This window comes from Lagopus leucura, unplaced genomic scaffold (genome assembly GCF_019238085.1).
Source record: "Lagopus leucura isolate 7727_CA_CO unplaced genomic scaffold, USGS_WTPT01 Super-Scaffold_100159, whole genome shotgun sequence".
In the NCBI taxonomy this organism is placed as follows: Eukaryota; Metazoa; Chordata; class Aves; order Galliformes; family Phasianidae; genus Lagopus; species Lagopus leucura.
The window spans coordinates 21,913,161-21,936,096 of NW_024962335.1; the positions used below are offsets into that span (position 1 = coordinate 21,913,161).

Sequence of the window (22,936 nt, forward strand, 5' to 3'; positions counted from 1 at the left end):
TTTGTAGCAGAAGATCTGGAAGTTCCTTTTTATTCCCAGCTTTTGCAGATAGCACCTAAGCTATCTTTTGAATAAGCTTTGAATCAGTGCTCCTGCCCAAGGTAATCAACATCCAGCCGTGCAACGATGATTAGAACTGATTTAGTAAAAATCCCTGCAGGTTCTACTACACAGGCTGCACTGATGTAAAGATGTTGTACTGGGCTTACCTGGCAAGGTTTTGGTAGAAGGGGCCTGCAGGATGGCTACTGTGAGCAGCCCAGCACTGTCTCATGTTAGATCAGAGCTGCCCCAAAAGGCCCCCATTGCTGCCAGAGCTGAGACACAAGCACTGCTGGGTGTGCCCTGGGACAGCAGATTTAAGGAAGGGGAAAATCTGCTGCACAACAGCAGCTCTGGAAAAGGAGTGCAGAAACGTGAAACACTGGGCACTGAAGGCAGTGCAGGAGGTACTCCAGGCACAGAGCAGAAACTCCCTGTAGCCTGAGTAGATGCGCATGGAGGAGCAGGCTGTGCACTTGCAGCCCACGGGCATTATGTGCAGCCATGGAGGAGCCCATGGTGCAGCAGCAGGTGAGGCTCAAAGGAGCTGCAGTCCATGGAGAGCACCTGCAGGAGAAGCCTGAGCTGTCAGAGGGCAGCCCATGGGGGAGCAGGGGTGGAGAGTGACCATGACAGAGCAGCAGAGACTTATGGACTGATGGACTGGTGTTATGGACTGACCACAGCAACTCACTGCTTCTGTTCAACAGTGATACTTCTCACCATCCTGTGACAACCAATGCTGACTCACAAAATTCCCCTCCAAATTGTCTTACAAAGAAAATACGCCCAACCACATTAGAATTGTGTTCTCAGAAATAGTTACTAGGTCTTTGCTAGTTAAGAAACCTCACTGCTAACTATATATTTTCCCTTTCTCAACCATGCTTCCAATTTCAATTTCTCCTCATAACAGATCCCTCTCTTTCAAAAAGGGTCTCTTTCTTTTAAAAGAAACATTTATTTCCTTATTTATTGCCAGCGATGCCTTTCACTTCAAAATATTTGCACTTCAGAAACAGGATCTGTTTCATGTTACTTCTTCATTTTCCTATAACCAATTGCATTCACACTTAAATCTCAAAAGGCACCTTCCACGATACGCCCATTGACAAGCTAATTTGAGCCTATGTGCTTCACAAAATAAGAGTAACTTTTTATCATGTTTTTCATCCAACACCTTTCCTGAGTAATTAAAGTACTTCTAAGAGATTTCTGGTTACTTTTCCCCAAAAAACTTTGGGCTCTAGACAGAGGGCTTTTTGTAACCGAGTTGAAAAGCAGAACCTCTCTGCTTTGTTTGACAGCTGCTCTATCATTTCAATGAAGCACTCTGTGGCACATCAGTGATCAGATATCATCTTGAGAACAGTTCTAGACACATGATTTCATTTTCCTCAGCGTCCTTAAAGATTCATCTTCCCTAAGTGGTGACTTGCAAACAGTCATTAAGAATGGAAATATTGCTTTCGTAGCAATACCAGAACAAATTCGTATAGTATACTTTGTAATCCTCCCTCTCCACCGCAAAACTTCAGGACCATAAATTCATAAATTCTGCTAGTCCACTCCATTTGTAAAATACTAACACAGAGCAATACCTTCAGCAGCAGCTAATCCCCTAATCCCCAGCTGACAAAGTAAGCATGAAGCATAATAAAAGGTATGATTTTGGCGATGGTTTGTTATTTACTTCATTTCCTAAATTGGCCATGTGCTAGAAAGAACAAAGAAAGCCCTGCCTAGTGCTCAGTAACCCAACAGGAGTCAGGAGCTTCTCAAACTGCCTCTCAAAAAAGTCACATAGAAAAGTCCTGAGTTTGGTCTAGAACCAAAAAAAATCCAAGATGCCACTTTCAAAAGTGCTGTTGTTGAAGCGAAGCCAAAGATCCTAGTCACTGGGCAAAGCAACAGAAAGAACAAGAAATCTTTAGTGGGGTTTGAAGCCATTACTGAAATGACTGGCATGAGACATACATTTAATTGATAACCAGAGAAGCTATCATTGCAGCACTAGCACTAGGCTGAAGGGCAACAGCATTACCTCCTTTTCTACAAGTAATGTCCCGTCATGCCTCTTAGGCCCCTCAAGCATTTCTTATCTTCAGCCTTGATAGTAGATCTAAAATTAAAATCCTTAAAGTAAAATAAAACCATGTATTTGCCTTTTAAAATACATATTAATCCAGAATAAGGATTGTGTTCTTGAATAAATTAAGAATGGCATTGAACTCAGAAGACACTACATTATCCTCCTGGGGTTTCTCTTTAACACATATTACTTTTGATCCTTCATCCTCTCCTCTCCCTAATGGCAGAGCACAGTAGATTCAATAAATTGATTATTTGGAGGATTTACATTAACAAGTTCTTATTTCTCCTCTATTATCATCTGCAAATCGATCTGCTGTCTCCAAAAGCGCTGTTCTCAACTGTCAGCTGCATTCACACCCAAACTCTAACCTACCCCCTTCTAAAAAGGCCACTGGCAGCACCACAGCCAGTCAAAAAGAAGGACTGCTGAAAGAGAATTTAATCTGCCAGTCAAGTGTGAAGAACAGACCTTTGGCACTCCTGTTTCCTCCCCCAGCTCTCTCCACAATGCACACACTACCATCTACAAAGGTGGGAGTCAGTAAAACACATTTCAAGCCTCTTGGTGTTATTTTCCAGACAGTTTTCTCCACACTAGATCCCCAATGGAAGTCATGCCTGTAAAACAAAGTGACTTGGTTGCATCTCTTCCTTCAGGGCTGACTGAATAGACAAAACTCATCCATAGGAAGAGAAAATAATTCCAACACATGTGTGAGAGTCCGGCATCCGAAGCTGGTTGAGAAGGTAGAGCTATCACTTTGTATAAGAAAAGAACAACATGACAATTGTGTCATGAAGAGTGGGAGAATCAGACAATACTGCCATACCTGCAGGCTACAAAACATGGAAAAAGGGAAAGATTTTGTTTTTGCTGTTAAATACATACTAACTTGTTAAAATCTGCTCTTCCTTGGTTATTTCCAGAGGGGAAAAATAGCTACAGCCATTTGAGGTAGTAATGGGAAGAATCATCACATCACAGAATCATAGAATGGCCTGGGTTGAAAAGGACCACAACGATCATCCAGTTTCAACCCCCTGCTGTGTGCAGGGTCGCCAACCAGCATACCAGGCTGCCCAGAGCCACATCCAGCCTGGCCTTGAATGCCTCCAGGGATGGGGCATCCACAACCTCCTTGGGCAGCCTGTTCCAGTGTGTCACTACTCACTGAAAAGTGAAAAACTTCCTCCTAATATCTAACCTAAACCTCCCCTGTGTCATTTAAAACCATTCCCCTTTGTCCTATCACTATTCACCCACGTAAACAGCCGTTCCCCCTCCTGTTTATATGCTCCCTTCAAGTACTGGAAGGCCACAATGAGGTCTCCCAGAAGCCTTCTCCAAGCTAAACAATCCCAGTTCCCTCAACCTGTGAGGACAGGAGAGGTGCTCCCGCCCTCTGATCATCTCAGTGGCCCTCCTCTGGACCCGCTCCAAGAGCTCTGCGTCTTTCTTGTACTCGGGGCCCCAGGCCTTGACGCAGTACTGCAGATGGGGACTCACAAGAGCCGAGTAGAGGCGGACAATGCCTCTCTGGATGGAAAAGTTCCTAAGATCCTTTCCAAATCTCTGTTAACATCAACTTCTTGCCTTAGTAGTTTATAGACATAATTTATCGTCAGACAAATCTCAGTCATTACATATCCTATGAAATAGATTCAGTTCCTTCCAAACCACAGCCATCCAGAGCAATTCAAGGAAAGGAAGCTCGCTTGTCTGCACAAACAGCAGTTTCAGAAGGGCAGAAGTTGTACTAGGATCAGTCCTGGAGAAAGTTCTCAGGGCACAAGAACTGTGGAAATGTATTAGGGAAGCATACTTAACATTTGCACGCTAAGAGACTCCGTCATGAGTGCTGTGCATTAGTCGAGGGTACCACTGGGATGTCAGTGCCATTTCTGCACTCTGAGCAGCTCCACTGAATTCCTGAGGGAACAGCACCATAGACAGATAGCATTTCCACCCCTTGACAATTTTTTTTTTCTTTATTTCTCAAAGGGCTCTTAGGTCTCTTCCCATGCAGAAAAGCCTTCCGCTTTAGGGGTGTGAGATTCTTTTCTCACATACCTGTACAGCACCAGGGATACAACATCACCACTATTGTTTCTGGATTTGCTACTCTCAGGCTCTAGGAAACTACCATTTCCAGCCATTAACAACCTCACTGCATTAACAAATCAGACTATTCTGAACTCCATAAGCTCCTACAAGCATTGCTACAATTCCATGGTGTTTGGACTTCATGCTACCTTTTCATTCCAGAAAAAGTTTAGTAAGCAACTACATTAATAACAGAGAGCTATAAGCTCATTGGTTTCCACTTCTCAAAATGGTTGAGAGAAGGGGTAATTATATCCCTATATTTTTTGTTACAGGACAGTTCACAAAAGTTTAAGCCAATTTATAGCTGTTAAGGTATACAGAAGGACCCATCCATCAACTCAGTCACAGCTATGACCTCGAATTGACTGTGTTTTAAAATATTTGTTGAAAGCAATGTTTATCAAGATAATTACTTCCCACATTCACAAATGAGTTTAATGTTTGCTTCTTTTGGTCTTCCTGCCACAGCTTTTATTTCCGTAAATGATTTTGAAACTAGCTTCATCTGTTTTCCAAGATAGCAAATAATAAAGAATGGCAGCTACTACATATGGCAACCCTCATGTTAAAATTACAGCTGTTTAAAAATTGTAGAGAAATTAAGCTAAGCCATAGGGAATCTATACATGGTAGTAAACTCATTTTAGCCTACAGATACACAAAAGCCCATTACAAACCAAAAGCAATAAAAGTTGAGTCAGAAAACCAATACAATCTGCATGCAACTGGGCTAAACGTTTATCTGATTCTCTTTACCACTTGTCTTTTGTACTGCACATGCCATGTGTTTTGATCAAAGCGCCTCATGTTTCCATTAGATATTCTATCACCAGGAAGGGCCCCTAGAATTATAGAGAGAATCCACTCAAGAGTTTGAAATCATTGTCTGACTTCTTATTCAAAGCAGCCGTGAGACCAAATTCAGGAGTGGGAAAACACTTCTGAAACTTTTGCTTTTTTTTCTTTTTTTTAAACTACTTACAGCAAACTGATATATCATCAGTTTAGTATGATTGCACCTAAGCCACTCTTTATTTTTAGTAACTGAGATTATAGCTAAGGCTTCTGCTCCCTTTCGTGCTCCTTTCAGCCACTTCATCAGCCTGGACACAATTTTCCCTCATTTTGTTTTCAGATATGAAATGAAGCATGAAGAGCCCTTCTTCCCCAAAGAATGTTTTCTGTAGCTAATGCAAAGTCATCTCATGCTTTGAGAATGCTCTGCATTAATGCCCAGACTGAGTCTCTCAGTTATTCATTAAAACATACTTCTATTTGCACACTTACCATTAGGTGTGACAAGTTTAAGTCTGCTTGGAGGAGGATATTGAGGGTGAAGCACTTCAATCATTTCTTTAAATTGCTCATTTTAAGCTATGCTGAAGGCTTTGTTAGCATAAAGAAGGCTACAGCTTATCAAGTTCAAGCCTGCCTTTCAATCTCTTAAAGCAGAACAGATTGATCAGTGTCTTTTTGGGGGAATGGGATTCAAAGATAAACAGACTGCTAGTGATAGAAAATGGTGTGGAAGAGCCGATGTTAGACTTAGAGCAGGGGCTTAAGTAACCATCACTACATTTCAATGACAACGCCATAAAAAGAACCTTGCAGAGTCAAATTTAGCATTCTGTTCTTCTCCTTCAAAAGACACATTTAATCTCTGGAAGTCCAAAAGACAGATTTTCAGCACTCTGTGAAACGAGCAAGAATTCTGTCCATCACGTTTGTTTCATTCTTTATAGAAATATCTTTCAAGGACTTAAAACCATTTGGTCTCACATTCCTACTACTCCATTTTCATTTCAAGCTGTGACAGCTGTAACTATGCTCCCCACCTCATCACCCCATAGAGCTGTCAAGGTATCTGAATGGAGCCTTGGTCTCATATCATACAAAGTTTTAAGCTTAGGGATTTTAGCAGCATTCAGAAAATCTTAATCTGGACTCCTACAGAAAATTCACTATCCCTTCCCCCTCCTTGAGTACATGGGATGGCTGCTCTTGCTAGCTGCCATCAGCCATCCAGGCATGTTGAACTGATCTTCTCATGTATCAACTCTTAAAGCCTTTCCCAATAGCTCTGGAATATCTCTCAAGCTCCACTTTACAAGCTTTCAAATTCAGCTTCTAGAAAAACACAAGAGCTAAAACTTCTGAGCAGTTTCTTACAAACAGCTACATTTACAAAAAATCCACATTAACTGGACCCATCTCTACAACAAAAATCAACATCTGCAGGCATCTTTCCTCTATCTTCTCCAAGCTCCATGTCTCCATAGCTGTAAACCACACACCCACTCCTTTACGTCACCATTTTTGCTTTACCTTCCTAACAATGAATGACTGCACCTAGGGCATTTCAGGAGAGAGGTCTGAAACTAAACTGGACCAGCATCTTCTCTCAGATGGCCCCTGGGAAGCCTTCAAAGTATAATGGGGTGACTTGTTGCTTTACAAGGGTCTTGTCACTTTCAAAGGTTCAGGTTGGATATTAGGAAACATTTCTTCTCAGAAAGAGTGGTGCTGCAGTGGCACAGGCTCAGGGAGGTGGTGGAGTCACCATTCCCTAAAGATGTTCAAGAAACATGTGGATGTGGCAGTGAGGGATGTGGTCACTGTGTATATGGGGTGGGCTGACAGTTGGACTGGATGATCTTAGAAGTCATTCATTGTAGTCATTCATTTCCACTACTGATGATCCGGATTAATGATGGAGAAGAAGTGGGGGAACATCCAAATGCACCTCACAATTAAGATTTTGTCTGCGTTTTCTATTTCAATCCAGACTGACATGCAATCATTGTCAAAGCTCATTCCAGGGCACACATCTCACAGAGCACTTCCTCTCTATATCTCAATGTTATTCCTGTCCCAAACTTTCTTTAGGGCTCTGTTGTCCATGAGAAATTACTGCAGAACTTATGATTTGATTATAGGCAAAGGAGACTACAGCCTTGATAATGACATTCCACACCAAGTAATTGTTTTCTTTCTACTGCTATCACAGTAAATGAGATAACTCGGATAGGCAATTTCCCACAAATCTGTTATACAAAAGTGTACAGTCTGAATAATGAGCTGACATATTAGAGGTTATTAACATCTCCTGGCAACAAAATCTCTCTCCAGAAACTGAGAAATCCCAAAGGCCTCACTTACCAAGGGGCCATCTCAGAAAACCTAAACCCATCACCATTTTTAAGTACTTATCAGAATAACGTTTTTGTAAAAAAATAAAAATCCACAACACATGATTCCAACACATGCTTTCACTCAGAAAACGCTGGTAATAAAGTAATAAACAGATGAGATACCATTAAATGAGTGCTAAAGTTGGTCATTCCTCCTACTGCAGCCTATGTCAATAGTCACAGAATCACACAGAATCACAGAATCACAGAATCACCCGGGTTGGAAGGGACCCCAAGGATCATGTAGTTCCAACCCCCCTGCCTAGCAGGGCCACCAAACATACACATCCTTAGATGTCCAAGAGTTAAACTCATATAGATATTATGCCAGATTGGATCTGTTAGAATATTTATGTTTTCAGCAGTAATTATATGTATTAAAATCTCAGTAGCTGCAGGCAATGAATTTGGTCCTCTCTGCAGCTTCCACTGCAGATTAATTACATGAATTCAGTTAACATATACAAAGTAAGAGCTTCCATTACTCCAAAACACAAACCCCAGAAAGTACATCCAGCCTCTTAATCTCCTCACACAGTGGTTTCAGCACCAAGTGGACAGGACTTCCTAAGAGTCCTAACTAGACTGTTAACAGCAGTGACAGAAGACATCAATTTGCCCGGCAAATAAGAGCCTGCCTGGGTCAGTGCTTTCCCCATGCAGAACATGGTACTTTACTATTCTCCACTCAAAGGACGTAGGATGGGTCTCTGCTCCCATGGTTTAGGAACATGACCCAGAGGGATGCTGCCCTCTTACTGATTCCATCTCACAGCCCAGGTGCACTGTTAGCAAGGCACAGAGGTTTAATTTCTATGGGTTGCCAGATCTGCTCTCCCGTGCCTTCCCCAGTGCATTACTGGGTCTCAGCTATAATTGACACCGTTTTTTGCACCTGTACATTCCTTAAGCTCTACAAAATAATGAACTTCCCCAAGTACCCCATTCACCACATAACTCGCCATAGCTAAAGCCAACAGCAAATCAGTTTGTCTGAAAGCATTTTGAGAAATAACAGCTTGGCAGAAATTTCTCATGGTGATTTCCCAGAACAGTCTTCCTGTAACCACAACAGTACCACAGCTGCCCTCAGTCATTCACCAAATGAAGAGAGGAAAAGCTCACCTCCCTTGCACAAATGCTCCTGACGGACATTTTCACTTGCAGAATTCATACCCATCTACCATGTCAGCAACAACTCAAAGCAGAAACTTTGATGAACTAACGTGGATAAAATAATTATCTGTGGAAAGATTCCTATTTCCACAGAAAGTAAGGGAGATTCTTTCACTGCACTTTCCACAAATTACAAACTGGCTTGCCACTCTCAGAAGCACACTACCAACCCAACAGCTTCTACAAAACAGTATTACAAAGATGCAGATGTTCTGATGCTGAAGTAATGAGTTTGACACACTCAGCTGAGACTGCCAGAACGAACAAGTTTCCTCTCTGTCAACACTGCCAAGCATTTTGCAGATCAGAGCAGCCAGCTTCCCCAGATAAGGCAGCTCCTTCCTGGAAATGGAAGATAGAGCTGCCTTATCTCAGGATAGGGAAGAAAAAAGGTCACTCTTCACTAAAAGGCAAAGTTCTCACCTTGAAAGCTCTGCCCCTTGATTAGCATGGAACAACCAAGGTCATGGAACTTTTAATCAGATGCCTGCGTAATTACTAAATCATTATTAATTATATCGGAGAGGTAAGACCTCAGAGGAAAGGCAAAGCAAACAAAAAGCCCAATGAAGCCTTCTCTGCTGTTGGAAAAAAATTGGTAATTAAAAGTCATGAGTGCACCGAAGAACGAAGGAACAGCATCGCAGTCACTGCTCAGGACTCAGAAGTGACTTGCATACAAAACAACAGGCTTGCCTCCCTAGGGAAATTACAGGACACTGTGTTGCAAAGCAGCGAGCTTAAAAAAAAACAACAGGGAAGGAACGGGGAGGGGGGGGTTGGGAAGAGAAGGAAGAAACACTTCTATATTATCAGTAGCTTTATTTGACCCACAGAGAGGGACAGCACCGCCAATCAGTCCCAGGCTTGAGGGGTGGCTTCCTGATATTTGTAGCAGCTCTGTAAAGTCTTTTCCCATCCTTATGTCATGAGTTGCCATACTGAGAAGCACACAAAAGAATGAGGCCTTGTGTTCAGTTAAGCCCAGCCTACACACAGCCCTGTCCAGGAGCCCTTCAGCCCCTGTCCAAAGAAAGATTCTTCCAAAGAAAAGGCTTTATTTACTCAGTAACCTGAGCTCAGCCTTCATGACTACCCTGCCCTCAGAGGCTGTTTTTCAAAGTATTGCTATCAAAAACTGAAGGACTTCAAACTGCCCTTAAAAAAGCAATCAAACAAAGAAACAATTCAAAAGAAAGAACATATCATATTCCTACTCACACCATAATAAATCATAAGAGGCAATGATGGGCCCCACTGAAACCAAAGCAAGTGTTCTTGCCTCTCAGCTTCAGTATTGATCTTCTGGTTTCCATATCAATGATATGACATGCTGTCTCCAGGCACTGAGATATCAAAGATGGCTTCAGATGAAGAAGACACTAGATAAACTATAATTTGCAAGAAAACCCAAGAATCTTTCTGATCTGCTATATAAATAGTCTTACAGATCTATCTATGTAAAGATGACTGTGTGCAAGAAGTGGCAGGCCTGGGTTGAATTGCTGAAGACACCAGGTTAGATAGATCATGAGATCTTGATGAGAAGAACGGGCACTAATGCACTCTATTCTTGTAACAATATACAAAAACAGAGTTCAAAAGTAGCTCAAGAGCAGTTTGCAAGTCCAGAGATCAGAACAAAGAGACATTTTCTACTCTACTGCTCCAAGTACAGTAACTCAGAAAGACAGACCTTCAAAATACTTCAAATTAGAAAGTCTTCCATTCAAAATACGACCAAGAAAGAATCAAAGATACTCAGAGCTGAATAGCAATGCAATTTGTGGGAATCTGCAACTGAATTAGAAACTAATAACAAACAATCTCTTGCAAACACAAGACATTCAATTATGCCTAACTTTGACAGTACCTGAATCCAATAACCTTTTATTGAAGTGCATTTGGACCTTTTCTGAAATTCCATTGCTTGCCAACGCAATGCATTTTCACTGCATTAGCTTTATCACAGAAGTCCATTTCCAAGTGCTGAATGCTAGCCCCCACCCCCGCCCCTATGTGAAAGAACCCACCTGTTGAAAATATCACCTGACACCTTTTGCAGGTACTGAAGTGCATCTGCCACCTGCTGAACAGCCTCTTCTCTGCGCAAATCTGGTTGGATCAGGGGGACGGAATATGTTTGCCCTTCCAGAAAGTGCTTCTGGGCTACGGTAGTCATTGTGCCTAAAGGAAAGAACAAAAAGAACATCATAGCAAACAGACTTCTATTGTATCACTCTTCTACTGTATCACAGCTTTTACTTAGAGACTTCACCCTCTGCCCACCCAACTATTTTAGGAAAGTGTTTGCAAGGTCATCAACGAGCTGATGAGGAAGGCACATTTTAAGGTTGACGGATTGATTTTTTTAAAAACCCAATGTAGCTATAGTAAAGGTTGGAGCCTTTTGCTTGCCTGAATGGTCTTAGGAACCACAATTTTATTTTTAGCATGATCATTAACAATTTGCTGTTCAGTACTATGCTGAAAACAAAGGCCATGCTTTGGAGCAAAATCAGTTGAGGCTGCTGATGAAGATTTGTCACAGATCACCCTGTCCTCTCCTCCCATTCTCATATTCCAGATGGATATATTTCAGGTCATGCAACTCTATTAGCAAAACACAACATTTCATTTTCCACTTCTGCTCCAAGAAACCCAAGAACTGCTCCCTTCCAAGAATGGCAGCTAAAAAAACAACAGGGCACGCATGTACACACATGCCCTTGCTCCAAGTAGGTTAATGAGACTTCTTCCATTCTGAGACTCCCAGGAGCAGCTCATTACTTCTGGTAACTGGCTTATTCTTTGGTAACTATCTTGAAAAAAAGACTCCTTATTTCAGGATCCTTTCACATACAAGGGCTCAACAGTCATGGAAACGTTTCAGTTGTCTTCAACACATGCACTGCAGTGCTACGCATGCTCCTAGATACAGCCAAGCCAAGAGCATTGCTCTGCAACAGAGTTAGGACAAGGCTGTGAGCCGTCCATGTTTCCATGCTGCCAGCTGTGCTCACCCTTCCTCCAATGTTCCCTCAGCCTGCCTCCCATGCTTTGGTGCACAAAAACAACAAAAAGTTCCTGGGACATAGAGGAACATGTTGAAATTTGTTTCTCTGATCATATTAGTAATTGTAAACTCACAAATACAAACTGCTTGGACAGTCTGATCTAACAGAGGCAAGTGTCCATATATTTTTCTGAAGCTTTGCTATTAGGCCTAAGCAAATCCTTTCAAATATGTTGTCTGCATGTGTTGTGCTCACTCAGACTATAAAAGACCCAGTCTACATACAGCTGCTCACTATGAGTTTTCATCATGCAGTGTGCTGTACATCAGCACAAGCAAATATTCACTCAGCCGAATGGAAACAAACAAAAGCAGGATGGCAGTATGAGGTATCAGGAATGGACATATTTGTCTCAGGATGCACATGTTCCCCTGTGGCACTTGGAGGTTACCAGGAGCTGCTCCAGGGAGCACTGCGGTGTGCAAACAGCATCATGGTTGCTGCACCCTCATTAATGACAGAGGAAGGCTCTCCCCTTTCCCAAAGGAGGGCATGCAGAGGAGCTTAAAAAACGCAGAAACACAAGTGAGGTTGGAGGAATTCAGAAAACAAGGGCCTGAAGAGACAGCTGCAGCATCAACCAGCAGCTGAGCAGGTGAAAATTACAGGGATCTTCACACACTCTTTAATTTCCCTGCCTTGCTGCACAAAAGGCAAGGCTATCAGATTAGATGAGCCTGCAGACATTCCTGCAGCACCCCCCTCTGAATTCACCATTTTTGATCCTACTGTACCATCTCGAAATGTGGTATGTCTTTTTTTTTTAAGTGAAGTGAAAAAGGAGAAGGAAACCAAGGAGAGCCATAGACAACAAATTTGCAAAATCAAGCCCAGCCATCAGAAGGCTTGGCGCTGCCGCAGGAAGCCCGGGCCCATTCTGTTTCACTTCATGCATCACTGGCAGCAGGCTCTGAATCCATCCTCTTTAGCAGCAATGTTTGCACACTGATTAGACTTCGTGACTGTGCCTATTCAGCAGACAGGAAATTATTATTTTGACTTGTAAAGCATACAAGTTAATCTGAAAAGGAGGGCGGCTAATTCTCAGATGGCGTTTTTTCATTTGCTGACCGTAACCAAGCTTGAATCCTTTTGCTTTCAGATCTCTGACCAGAGTGACTGAGTGGAACAAAGCGACAGGCGAGCACAGTGAGCGTGCAGCTACAACATACTTCAGCTTCAGCAGCAAAACAAGTTTATGATCCTGCCTGTCACCGGTCACAACTCATTCGTTGCATCGATACTGCTGAGTTTCACGATGCCTATTTTAAACTCGGATCAGTTCAATGACCCAATTTACTGCAGCCAGAGAAACAGCTGTAATTGCCCAGCCATGAGACAGAGCGGGAAGCGGGGGCAAGAAGGGGATATGTTAAACTTGCTTATCAAAACCATTACCGTGTAATCCTGCCCCAGAGGATAACAAGGGCAAGCTTCTCACCTCAGGAGCTGGATGAGATTATTCAGCCCCAATATCATTTCCCAGATTCTCACCAATCCTAATGCTTTCGGTGACCTTTCTAAAGCCACACTCCATCCAGCAGCCAATGGACAGAAGCCCATGCTCTGAAGCAGCACTTCCCCAGCCACTACCAAGCTGTTTCTCTCCTTGCACCTAGAAGTTACAGATTGCCTTTCAGGTTCCAGTGCCTTGCAAAAAACAAACTCACACTGGTGGAGCAAAGTAGGAAAAGCCCGAGGTGTTCCTGCTTGTGTTCTTATTATTTTGACAATCAGCAAACTTCAGCTTCACAGGCTCTTGACACAGCCTCTCACATGAGCTCCCCATTCTCACCTTTCCGAAAAAAATCCACCAGACTGGAGAGATGTGGCAGACTCTGTAAGAACCTGCTGTCAGATACAAGAGACGATTCTTTCTGTGCAAGGTAACAAATAACAAGTTTAAAGCAAGAAGAAGCAAAAACAGCAACAGCTTTCTAAATGACCAGAAGGGCAAAATCCCTTGCTACAGCTGTTATTACATTTTCTGAGCAAACCAACTGGGGAAGCAAGCCAGTTTTACAAGCGCTCTGAGTAACGCCTGACTGTGTGCTTAGAATAACAGCAGGACTGCTTCTTCCAACAGAAGGGGCCTCCAGGTACAAGGAAGATTTTAATGGGAAAAATTCAAAGTATTGCCAACCAAAGGCAGGAAGGGAAGCAAAGACCAAATGTCACTCAGCAAGACTGATTCCTCCTTGATCACAGCCATCAGTGTAGCAAAAAAGGAGCAGCCAATCTCCTTAACCACATTCCATTATCACAATCAATAATTACAAAAAACCAAAGTGCTGCAGAGGAGAAATATCTCAGCTTTCCCATCCTGCCCAACGGACACCAAGCCTTCACTTAACACACACCAAAGATACAAATAAACTCTTCACGTCTTTCACTTAGAAGTGCCTTCCAGAGGAGCAATAAACTGGTTTCAGTATCATTCCAGATTTTTAGAGAGGAGCTAGCATGTGTCAGCAGAAAGCACTGCATCCTGAAATTATGAAGGCAGGCCAACAAGAAATGCTCTGACGCTGCAGTGAGAAATGGGCATATAAAACCCCAAGGCAAGTATGATTCAGAAAAGCAGATGTCAGATCACCCAGGAGATTTCATCATTAGTGGTATGACCACCTGTGGGCCACACAAGGCAGAGCAAGCGGCACGGAGGCTCTTTTTTTTGTGATCAAAGAGGCTCTGGAGAAGAGCTGAAGCATCTGGGAGCTCCAGCCAGTTTTTATTCAATTATTTTTTCTATGTCAACTTTCAAGATCAAGAAAAATGCGTTCTTGTGTTATATAATAACCATATTTTCCTTATTAAGCTGCAAAGAATGAGAAAATGATTGTTTCCTCACCGCACCTCCTGCTTACGTGTGCGATATCCTGATTTGGAAGCTCTGGCTTGAGCTAGTGATTGTTCACATTTGCACTGCTGCCTGAAGCTGTGCCTTTAACCTCAAGTAAGCTGGGATAAAGGCTGTCAGAGCTGCTGACTATCTTCTATGCACAAAGCCAGTCCCTTCTCAGCTCCAACACTCGCTCTAGCAAAAGCTGATGGAAACAACAGCAGCGGGAAAGGCAACATAAGGCTCTCACAGACTGTCTTATCTTTCCAAAAAACTTGCACCAGGATACATACAAGCTGAGCATTCCAGGTTTTCCAGGTATCTGCAACCAGTCAGACTATTCAACCACCACAGCCAAGTCTAATAAATACTCCAATGGCTACAGATAGAATTGCAGCTCTCTGAAGCCACTGAAGAAAGCATACAATTGATCACTCGAAGTAGAGAAATACTCCTCCTACTTTGCTCCCTCTGAGACCAAGAAAGAAACTCCTTATACAGAGGCTAAGCCCAGGAGAACTTGTTACACAGCAAATAGAGTCTGTAAGAGAAGGAAAACTCCTTCAAAATAAAGCTCCATGGAGGAGATCATTGAGATGATTATCTGCAAACAAAAAAAAACCTCACAACCTTATAAAACCTTAATTCTATAAGGGAACACAAACAAACACACGGATTAATAATTTGCCTTCCCTCAGCACAGGGAGAGACTGCTATATGTACAAGCACTTATCAGACACGTACTTAGCTGCAAAAATGAAGGAGAATAAAAGCAAGCCACCAACAATACTTGCTTCCTTAACATGCTCCAAGGGATAAAAAGGGGTCAGGGGAAGAACAGCACTTAAATACTTTGGAAAAAAAAAAAATCAGTGTGTGTTCTTCAAAGATACAAGAGCTGTTTCAGAAATTGCTGTGCTGCTGCTTCTATCTCTGCACTGGAAAGGCAGAACCGAGTAACAGCCTTTAATTTCCACATGCAGTAACAGCCCCAAGAAGTGACACACTCTCTCTAGCCCTCTGCCTCCCCTTTGTAGGTCTCCAACAAAAGATCAGTGACTACCTGCAAGGACACAGAGACGAGAAATGTGCAATAAAGTCTGCAATGTGCAATAAGGATCCTCCACCACACCATCACCAGCAGGATGGTTCCATGCTGGGAACAGACCAAGGCACAAATGCACTGTGGGTTAAGGTTAACACCCAGAAGATGGAACAGAGGCAGATCTGGGGTACAGCTTATCACACTGCTCTGTCTCCTTTAATAGAGGAAAGTAATATCTGTAACTTGGTATGTATTTCCATGAGGTGAGGGTTTCATCACGGCCCCTATGCTAAGTTTTTTTTGGGGGGGTCAGGAGGGGAGGGAGGAAGAGAGAAGCACTTTGTTAAGAGGATGAAAAGTCTATTTATATTTTTTAATTAAACATGTTCTACAGTGTTATTAAGCAGCAATCAAAGATGCAGATGGTGCTGATTTGATTGGTGAGAGGTGCACTGTGCTGAATATTAAGGAAGTCTGCCCCTATAAATAGGTCTAATCACCATCTGAAGGCTGGAAGGCAGTGATGAAAGAAAGCATTAATAAGACCATAATTAGGCCCCGTAGCAGGCTGTACTCCACCAGGGTGCTCATGTTACTCGACATTTCTCGTAGTAGCATCCTCAAAACTCCATTGTAGACATGACTGTTTTGACTCAAGACCTGTAGTAGCTATTTTGACAAAGCTATGAAGAGTAGGGTTTCTCCATCGTGGCAGGGCCTGGTGCAGGTCAAGATTTTATTCCTAGTATCACTTCTGGACCAAAGGAGCTCTCAGTTCCAGCCGTTCCCACTCTGCCTACTCTCAACCAGTGAATTGGAGCTGCTCAGCCACAGAGACAGGCTGGATACTGAGCAGCTTTGGATGCTATCACTGTCTCTCAAAGGAGCAGAAAACATAAAGGCCAGATCTGTATCACAAAGCTCACCCAGCTGCAGCTGTAAAAGCCATGTTCAGTTCTGTGCTCCAGTGTTAGAAAGTGAGATACTTACTCAGGATCAACCACCTCATACTTTCAGCCTGGCTTTGTGGGCCAGTATCCTGCTAGGAAATGATGGGAGCAAAGTGATCTCACCTCATCAGTCCTAGCAACAGCTGGGGGAAAAGTTTTTTGTGCCACTCAGGTTAACAAAGCCACTACTAACCACCACACAGTTCTCCATTTCCACGTGGTGGGGACCTACTGGCGGTTGGCACTGCATGGTGCCATGCACATGCAGGCACTATGCAATCATCATGTTGCACCATAAGACATGGTCAAAGACCTACAATATCATTGGCTACTTCTGTTTTTGTCCTACTCTGGTCTTTCTGGATTAAAAGACAATCTCATCTGTATGTGACCCTTCCTGAGTACTCAGAGCTACCAAAAGAAAAGCACTGGCCTGACAAAAAATTTTCTGGGGGGAATCATGAGCACTGAACATAACGTAGCCTTTCTCAAGACCACAGAGCCCGTTAAAAACTTTGGCTCTAATACTCTGATTTGAAAGGAACAGTAACTATTGCAGCTATTCAAGACAGATGAAATCTAGGAGCAAGGTGACATTAAGGTAAAGACACTACTGATGGGTAAATAATGCACATAAAGTGAAGGATTTGGTTTCCCACCAGCAGCATTAGCCCTTGGCTCAAATAAGCATGTGCCTGAACAAATCCACTAGCACACTGGGTGATCACTTTCAAATTCAAATTCTCTCCCTCTTCCCTAAAAACTGCTACAGCACACTTAAATTGGTTGTTTTTCCACATGCTACTCTGCCCTGTTCCACTTAGTATGAAGAATAAGAGTCGAGATTTAAGATCTTTGAGTCCAGCTTTACAATAGTATATGGCAACTCCCAGGCAAATGGCACAATACTTGACATTTAAAGTTGAATCACATAAAATCAGATGACATTAGCTCTCCAGAAGACAGACAAGAGACTATTTTGTAAACAGAAACTGAACAGCAGACACTTAAAGAATTCAGAGCTGCACTTCAGTTCTTTGAGCTCCACAGGCTATGATAGCCTATAAGCCATTATTGTCTTCACAGTAACCTTTCCTCTTAACACAGAGCTTTGCTTTGAGAAGCACAAGCAGTAGCCCTCACTGCCACAAGGACAGAGCTGTGTCATCTGGCTGAGAAAGTCTTGGCCTCTAAGCTGAGGCTGAAAACAGTTTCCTTCAACTGGATACATGAAGCTCATTTTGATGGACAGACGTAGATATCTATTGTTAATCAGACAAGGCACTCTGCTCAACACCCTTGGCTTTCATCATTAATGGAGTCAATCAGGTACTCCAACAAATAATTGATCTTATGCTAAGGCAGCCATCTAAAATTGACCAAAAGCACCGTGTTCTAAATACCTGCCTCACCCATCTTCTCTCCCTTAACAAAAGAATACTAAGTAACTAGCTTAGATCCAACTACAGTACAGGCATTTAAATCAAGCTAGTCCCAGCCCAAGCATCCCTACACATCATTCACTCAGTTTCCTAAAAGGAGGCACTTTGTTTTTTGTATGCCTAAACAACACAACAGCTACAGGCTGTGCCTAATGTCCCTTTGAGGTCCATTTCCTTGCAGTAAGTTCTCTTAAATGCTGGAGCGTTTCCACCAGCAGGCCAGCCCAGGACTGCTGCAGAGGTTCCAGCTGAAAGTTTGGTTCAGAAAAAAGAGAGGCTGCCTTCCTTTACTATCAGACCACTGCAACAGGTGCATAATCCAATAGCCATACACTTTCCCAAAGTGTCCTGGGTGACGAGTTGACAAAAAGCTGGCTCAAATGAGAGACATCTGAAGAATCAATAACCCACTAAATAATCTGCTGGATGGACTATTTTCTGGCAAGGGTTATCTTGTGAAGGGGTCCAAGCAGAGCTGAGTAGTTGCGGAAATTGATCTGTGAGTGATACAAATGATTCCCTTCAAGCACAGTTATAGGAAATATCGTAATTTCAGACATAATCCTCCTCTTCCTCTGCAAAGTATCTTTAGTCTTAAAAAACAAAAAAATCCCATTGCTTTCAGGCTTATCTCAGTACTAATTTTCCCCAACCCTCAATTCCTACCATGCTCTTTCACGACTTAGGCCGATCATGTGGTGACTACAGCTACCTGGTACTACCAAACCTAGAAGCCTGACTGCACAGCAATCCCCAGCAATTATCTGCTCCGTTATCCTGCCAATGAACTCCAGAATCGAGAGAAAAGAACACCGCTTTTCATCTGAAAGAATGAAGATTAAAAACTCAGTTTGAATATCCAAAATGATGGAAGAAGGACGGACGACAAGAACAGCCTGTGTTGCTCTGGGAGTGCTGCAGGCATTTTTCTGCCTGAGGGCTCTGGAGGCGTGGCTGTTCCTCCCTAACCAGAGCATTTCAGTAACAAAAAGGCATTCTGGGCAGCCCTTACATCCCAGCTTGCTACTCAGAAGAGACAGACTTAATTAAGTATCACGAGAGCTTGTCAGCCTCTAGCCAACCTTCCTAGAAGAAATCTGGCGAGAGTTGACCGGAGCATCTCTGATTCCCAGGACAACCGAAATGCACAAAGTCTCTACAAAGACATGCCAAAGTCAGTTTGCTTCCAGCCTTTGCTCCTGGCAGGAGCAGCATTACCTGCTCCACTTCCTTTCTCTGCTCAAGGAAGTCTCTCAATTTCAATGGACAGGCAAGAAATAGTGATACTTTCAGCTTGTAACCTAGGAGAGGTCAGTATGGTCTATAGAACATTGCCAGCAATGCCCACTGCACAACCTAAATGAGACAAATAGGTCATCTTCAGCCAGCTGACATTTGACTTCATTACACAAAATGCCACCACCACAGCTGGTACCATCCCATATGCTTTGCCAGAAGCTAGGCTGCAGAAGTCAAGAACCAGCCTACTCTCCCTTGGGGATGGGGGAAAGCCTCTGGGAAAACCTACGTGCTCTACAACCACTCAGCATTGAAACCAAACCACAGAAATTGAGGCATAACACAGCTTCTGCTCTGTACTAAAATAAATACCAGAAAGTGCTCATCGGTGCTAGATGTGGATTCACAATGTTCACCACAACCATCAGCAGCCTTTCTTCATATGCACTGCTACATCTAAGACCCTGTGATCTTTTTATTGTTGCCTAATTCCTTTATTTTGAACAAATTAATATAGTAAATGCATTTATCACAACAATGTTTGGGTTCACTTGCAAGCAGTAACAACGTGGTTTTATTTAACCAATAACTACACCACCACAGCTACAAGGTCGTGAGTGGGGAATGCTGCCCTTGTGCAACTTAAAGGCAACACGTATTTAGAATGATTTGGCAGTCCTCTAGATAGTGTACTGTGCTGACGCTCTGATGGATGACTAGAGATTACATCTATCACCCGCAAGATACTTTGAACTACTTGATGGTGCACAGTAATCATAGAATGGCTTAGGTTGAAAGGGATCTTAAAGACCATTGAGCTCCAACCTCCCTGCCATGGCAGGGCTGCCACCCAGAAGCTCTGGCTGCCCAGTGTCCCATCTAGCCCGGCCCTGAATGCCTCCAGCAATGGGGGCAACCAAAGCTTCTCTAGGCAACCTGTTCCAGCGCCTCATCACTCTCTAAGTGAAAATTTCCCACTGACATCTAATCTTAATTTTCCATCTTTTAGTTTAAAATCATTCCTCCTTGACAATCACCTCCCTTGCCCTACTGGCCCCCTCTCTATTGATGCAGCTCTGGATACTGTTGGCCTTCCAGGCTGCAAGTGCACACTGCTGGTTCACGCCCAGCTTTTCATTCACCAGAACCCTCAAGTCCTTCTCCACAAGCTGCTCTTAATCTTTCAGATCTTCTCTCAGTCTGCAGACATATCTGGGATTGCCCTGACCCAACTGCAACACCTTGCACGCAGACTTGTAGAAACTCACTATGTTCTCGGGGGCCCACTTTTCAAGCCTGTCCAAATACCTTTGGATGGCATCTCTTCCTTCTATTGTGTCAGCTGTACCACTCAGCTTGGTGTCATCTACAAACGTGCTGAGAGTGTACAGGATCCCATCGTCTATGTCACTGATAAAGGTGTTAATAAACACCAGTCCTAAGACTGCCCTCTTGTGACTGGCCAATCACTGCCCTCTTGTGACTGGCCTCCACCTGAACACAGAACTGTTAACTAAGAGATAAAGATTGTGTGGGACCACATCAAAGGCCTTGCACAAGTCCAGGCAGATGACATCAGTTGCCCTTCCTCTATCTACCATAGTCATCATTCCATCATAGAAGGCCACCAGATTGGTCAGACACGATCTGCCTTTGGTAAAGCCATGCCAGCTGCCATGGATCACCTCCTCATCTTGCATATGCCTTAACCTACCTTCCTAGATGATCTGCTCTATAATCTTCCCAAACACAGAATGACACTCATCAAGCCTATTGATCCCTTCTTCCCTATCTTAAAACGGGAGAGATGTTTCCCTTTTTTCAGTCACAGGGGACCTCACCCGACAGCCATGACTTTTCAAATACGATGGAGAGTCATTTGGCAACTACAGCAACCAGTTCCTTCAGAATCCTGAGATGCATGTCACCTGGCCCTATAGATTTGTACACATTTAGTTTCATGAGATGGTCTCAGATGTGCTCTACCCTTCCAGTGGGAAGAATTCTGCTTTTCCAACTCCTGCCTAAAGGTTCAGGGACATGAGAAATGTAGGAAAGCCTGGCAGTGAAGACAGAGGCAAAGAACTCATTAAGAACTTCAGCCTTCTCCATGGAACCTATTTATCAGGAGGAGTACACTCTCCTTTGCCTGTCTCTTATGAACAACATATCTAAAGAATCCTTTCTTGTTATTTTTCACATCCCTAAGTTTAATTTCATCTGCACCTTGGCTTTCCTGATCCCATCTCCACACATCTAGACAGCATCCTTATATTACACCCAATCCACTCATCTCTGCTTCCACTGCTTATATTTTTCCTTCTTCTCCTTCCCCTTGATGAGCACATCCTTTCTCAGCCATGACAGTTTCCCGCCTAATTCATTTGATTTCTTCTGCTGAAGAACAGAGAGCTCCTGAGCACTCAGAAATGTATCTTAGCACACTGCTAGCTCTATTCTGTTCCTTTGTTCCTAGAGTTTACCAGAGGATCCCACCCAATAATTCTCTAAACAGCCTGAGGCTTGCTGTCCTGAATTTCAGGATCCTGACTCCACTCTTTGTCAGGCCCGTGATCCTCAACATCACAAAATCAACCACAGCACAGTTGCTGCATCCCAGACTGCCTTCAGTCTTAACCTCTTAGATGAGCTCCTCTGCATCGGTGAGCACAGGGTCCAGTAACACTTCACCTCTAGCTAGTATGTCCAATACTCGGACCACGAAGTCATCTTCAACAGGCTCCAGGTGTCTCCTGGATTGCTTCCATCTGGTACTCAGAATAAGGCAGAAACCCCACAACTGTGCTACAGTGTATTACCCACTTTTTGAATAAAAATGACTTAACCCACACCCTGCAGCCTTTCAGCCCAGTCTCAGACACTTTTTCCTCTTTTTCATGCCAGCCTTCTGGCCACAGCACCCAGCTCCCTGTCCCCACAGCAGAGAGGCAGATGCAGGAAACTTTTACAAGCTCTAACTCTTTGCAGTTGAGTGCAACCTAAGTCCCAGAAAAAGTGTGATCCCTGCACGTAACAAGCATGCATTTAGCTAAATCGGGGCTCTCATTTCTGGACCAGATCTCTCTTGTGGGGTGACGGAGCACCTCCCCGAACACAACAGAGGGGAACGACGTTACCCACTCACCTCTACGCACAGCCCCGAGCCTCAGCTCAGCCCTCCCAGGTGCCCCGCGCCAGCTCTGCGAGCCCGGCCGTTAAAAGGGCAGAGCCGCGCGGCAGTGCGCCAGATCCGGCACTTCGGACACACTCAACCCGCGTGTGGGAAGCAACTCAAACACGGACCCGACCCCACGGCCCAGCCGAGCGCCCCTCACCTGCCGCCAGCCGGCCACACCCCAGCAACAAACAGGAAGCAGCGCCGAGCCTCACTTCCGCCCCTACTTCACATCACTTCCGCCCAACTTAGGAAGCCCCTCTGTGTCTGGAGCGCTCGGCTGACGCGAGGGGAGAGGGGTGGGGATACGCATGCGCACGGGGAGGGTGGGGAGAGAGGCGCGAGGCGCCTGGCAGGAAGGGCTTTCATCGTGTTGAGGCGTCCTGCAGTCCTAGCTGTGTTCAATCTCTGCTACCGCAGAGCCAGATGTCACGTTCCTTGTCCTGCCTGTGCCCTCTCTGGCACTTCTGTGCCTCTGCTGGCATTCTGTGTTGGGTAGCTTGCCAGCCTGACCCAAGTCCCAGAAGAGCTCTGTACTGCTGCTGGGTGTGGGGTG

At 43.9% G+C, this 22,936-nt stretch overlaps 1 protein-coding gene across 2 annotated transcripts in view; it reads right to left on the reverse strand.

The window, feature by feature from the left end:
• The window catches only part of WASHC1 (WASH complex subunit 1), a 40,576-nt gene extending 17,945 nt beyond the window's left edge, over nt 1-22,631 (reverse strand). The window contains exons 1-2 of one of the 2 annotated variants that reach the window (XM_042889386.1): nt 22,541-22,631; nt 10,644-10,797 (exon numbers count right to left, since the gene is read on the reverse strand). In XM_042889386.1, the coding sequence (XP_042745320.1) occupies nt 10,644-10,792 (149 nt within the window). In that variant the 5' untranslated portion in view covers nt 10,793-10,797; nt 22,541-22,631. Of the gene's footprint in view, nt 1-10,643; nt 10,798-13,482; nt 13,566-22,540 lie in introns of those variants that run through there. The other variant, XM_042889387.1, reaches the window with a different exon arrangement.
• Between the last annotated feature and the right edge of the window lie 305 nt (nt 22,632-22,936).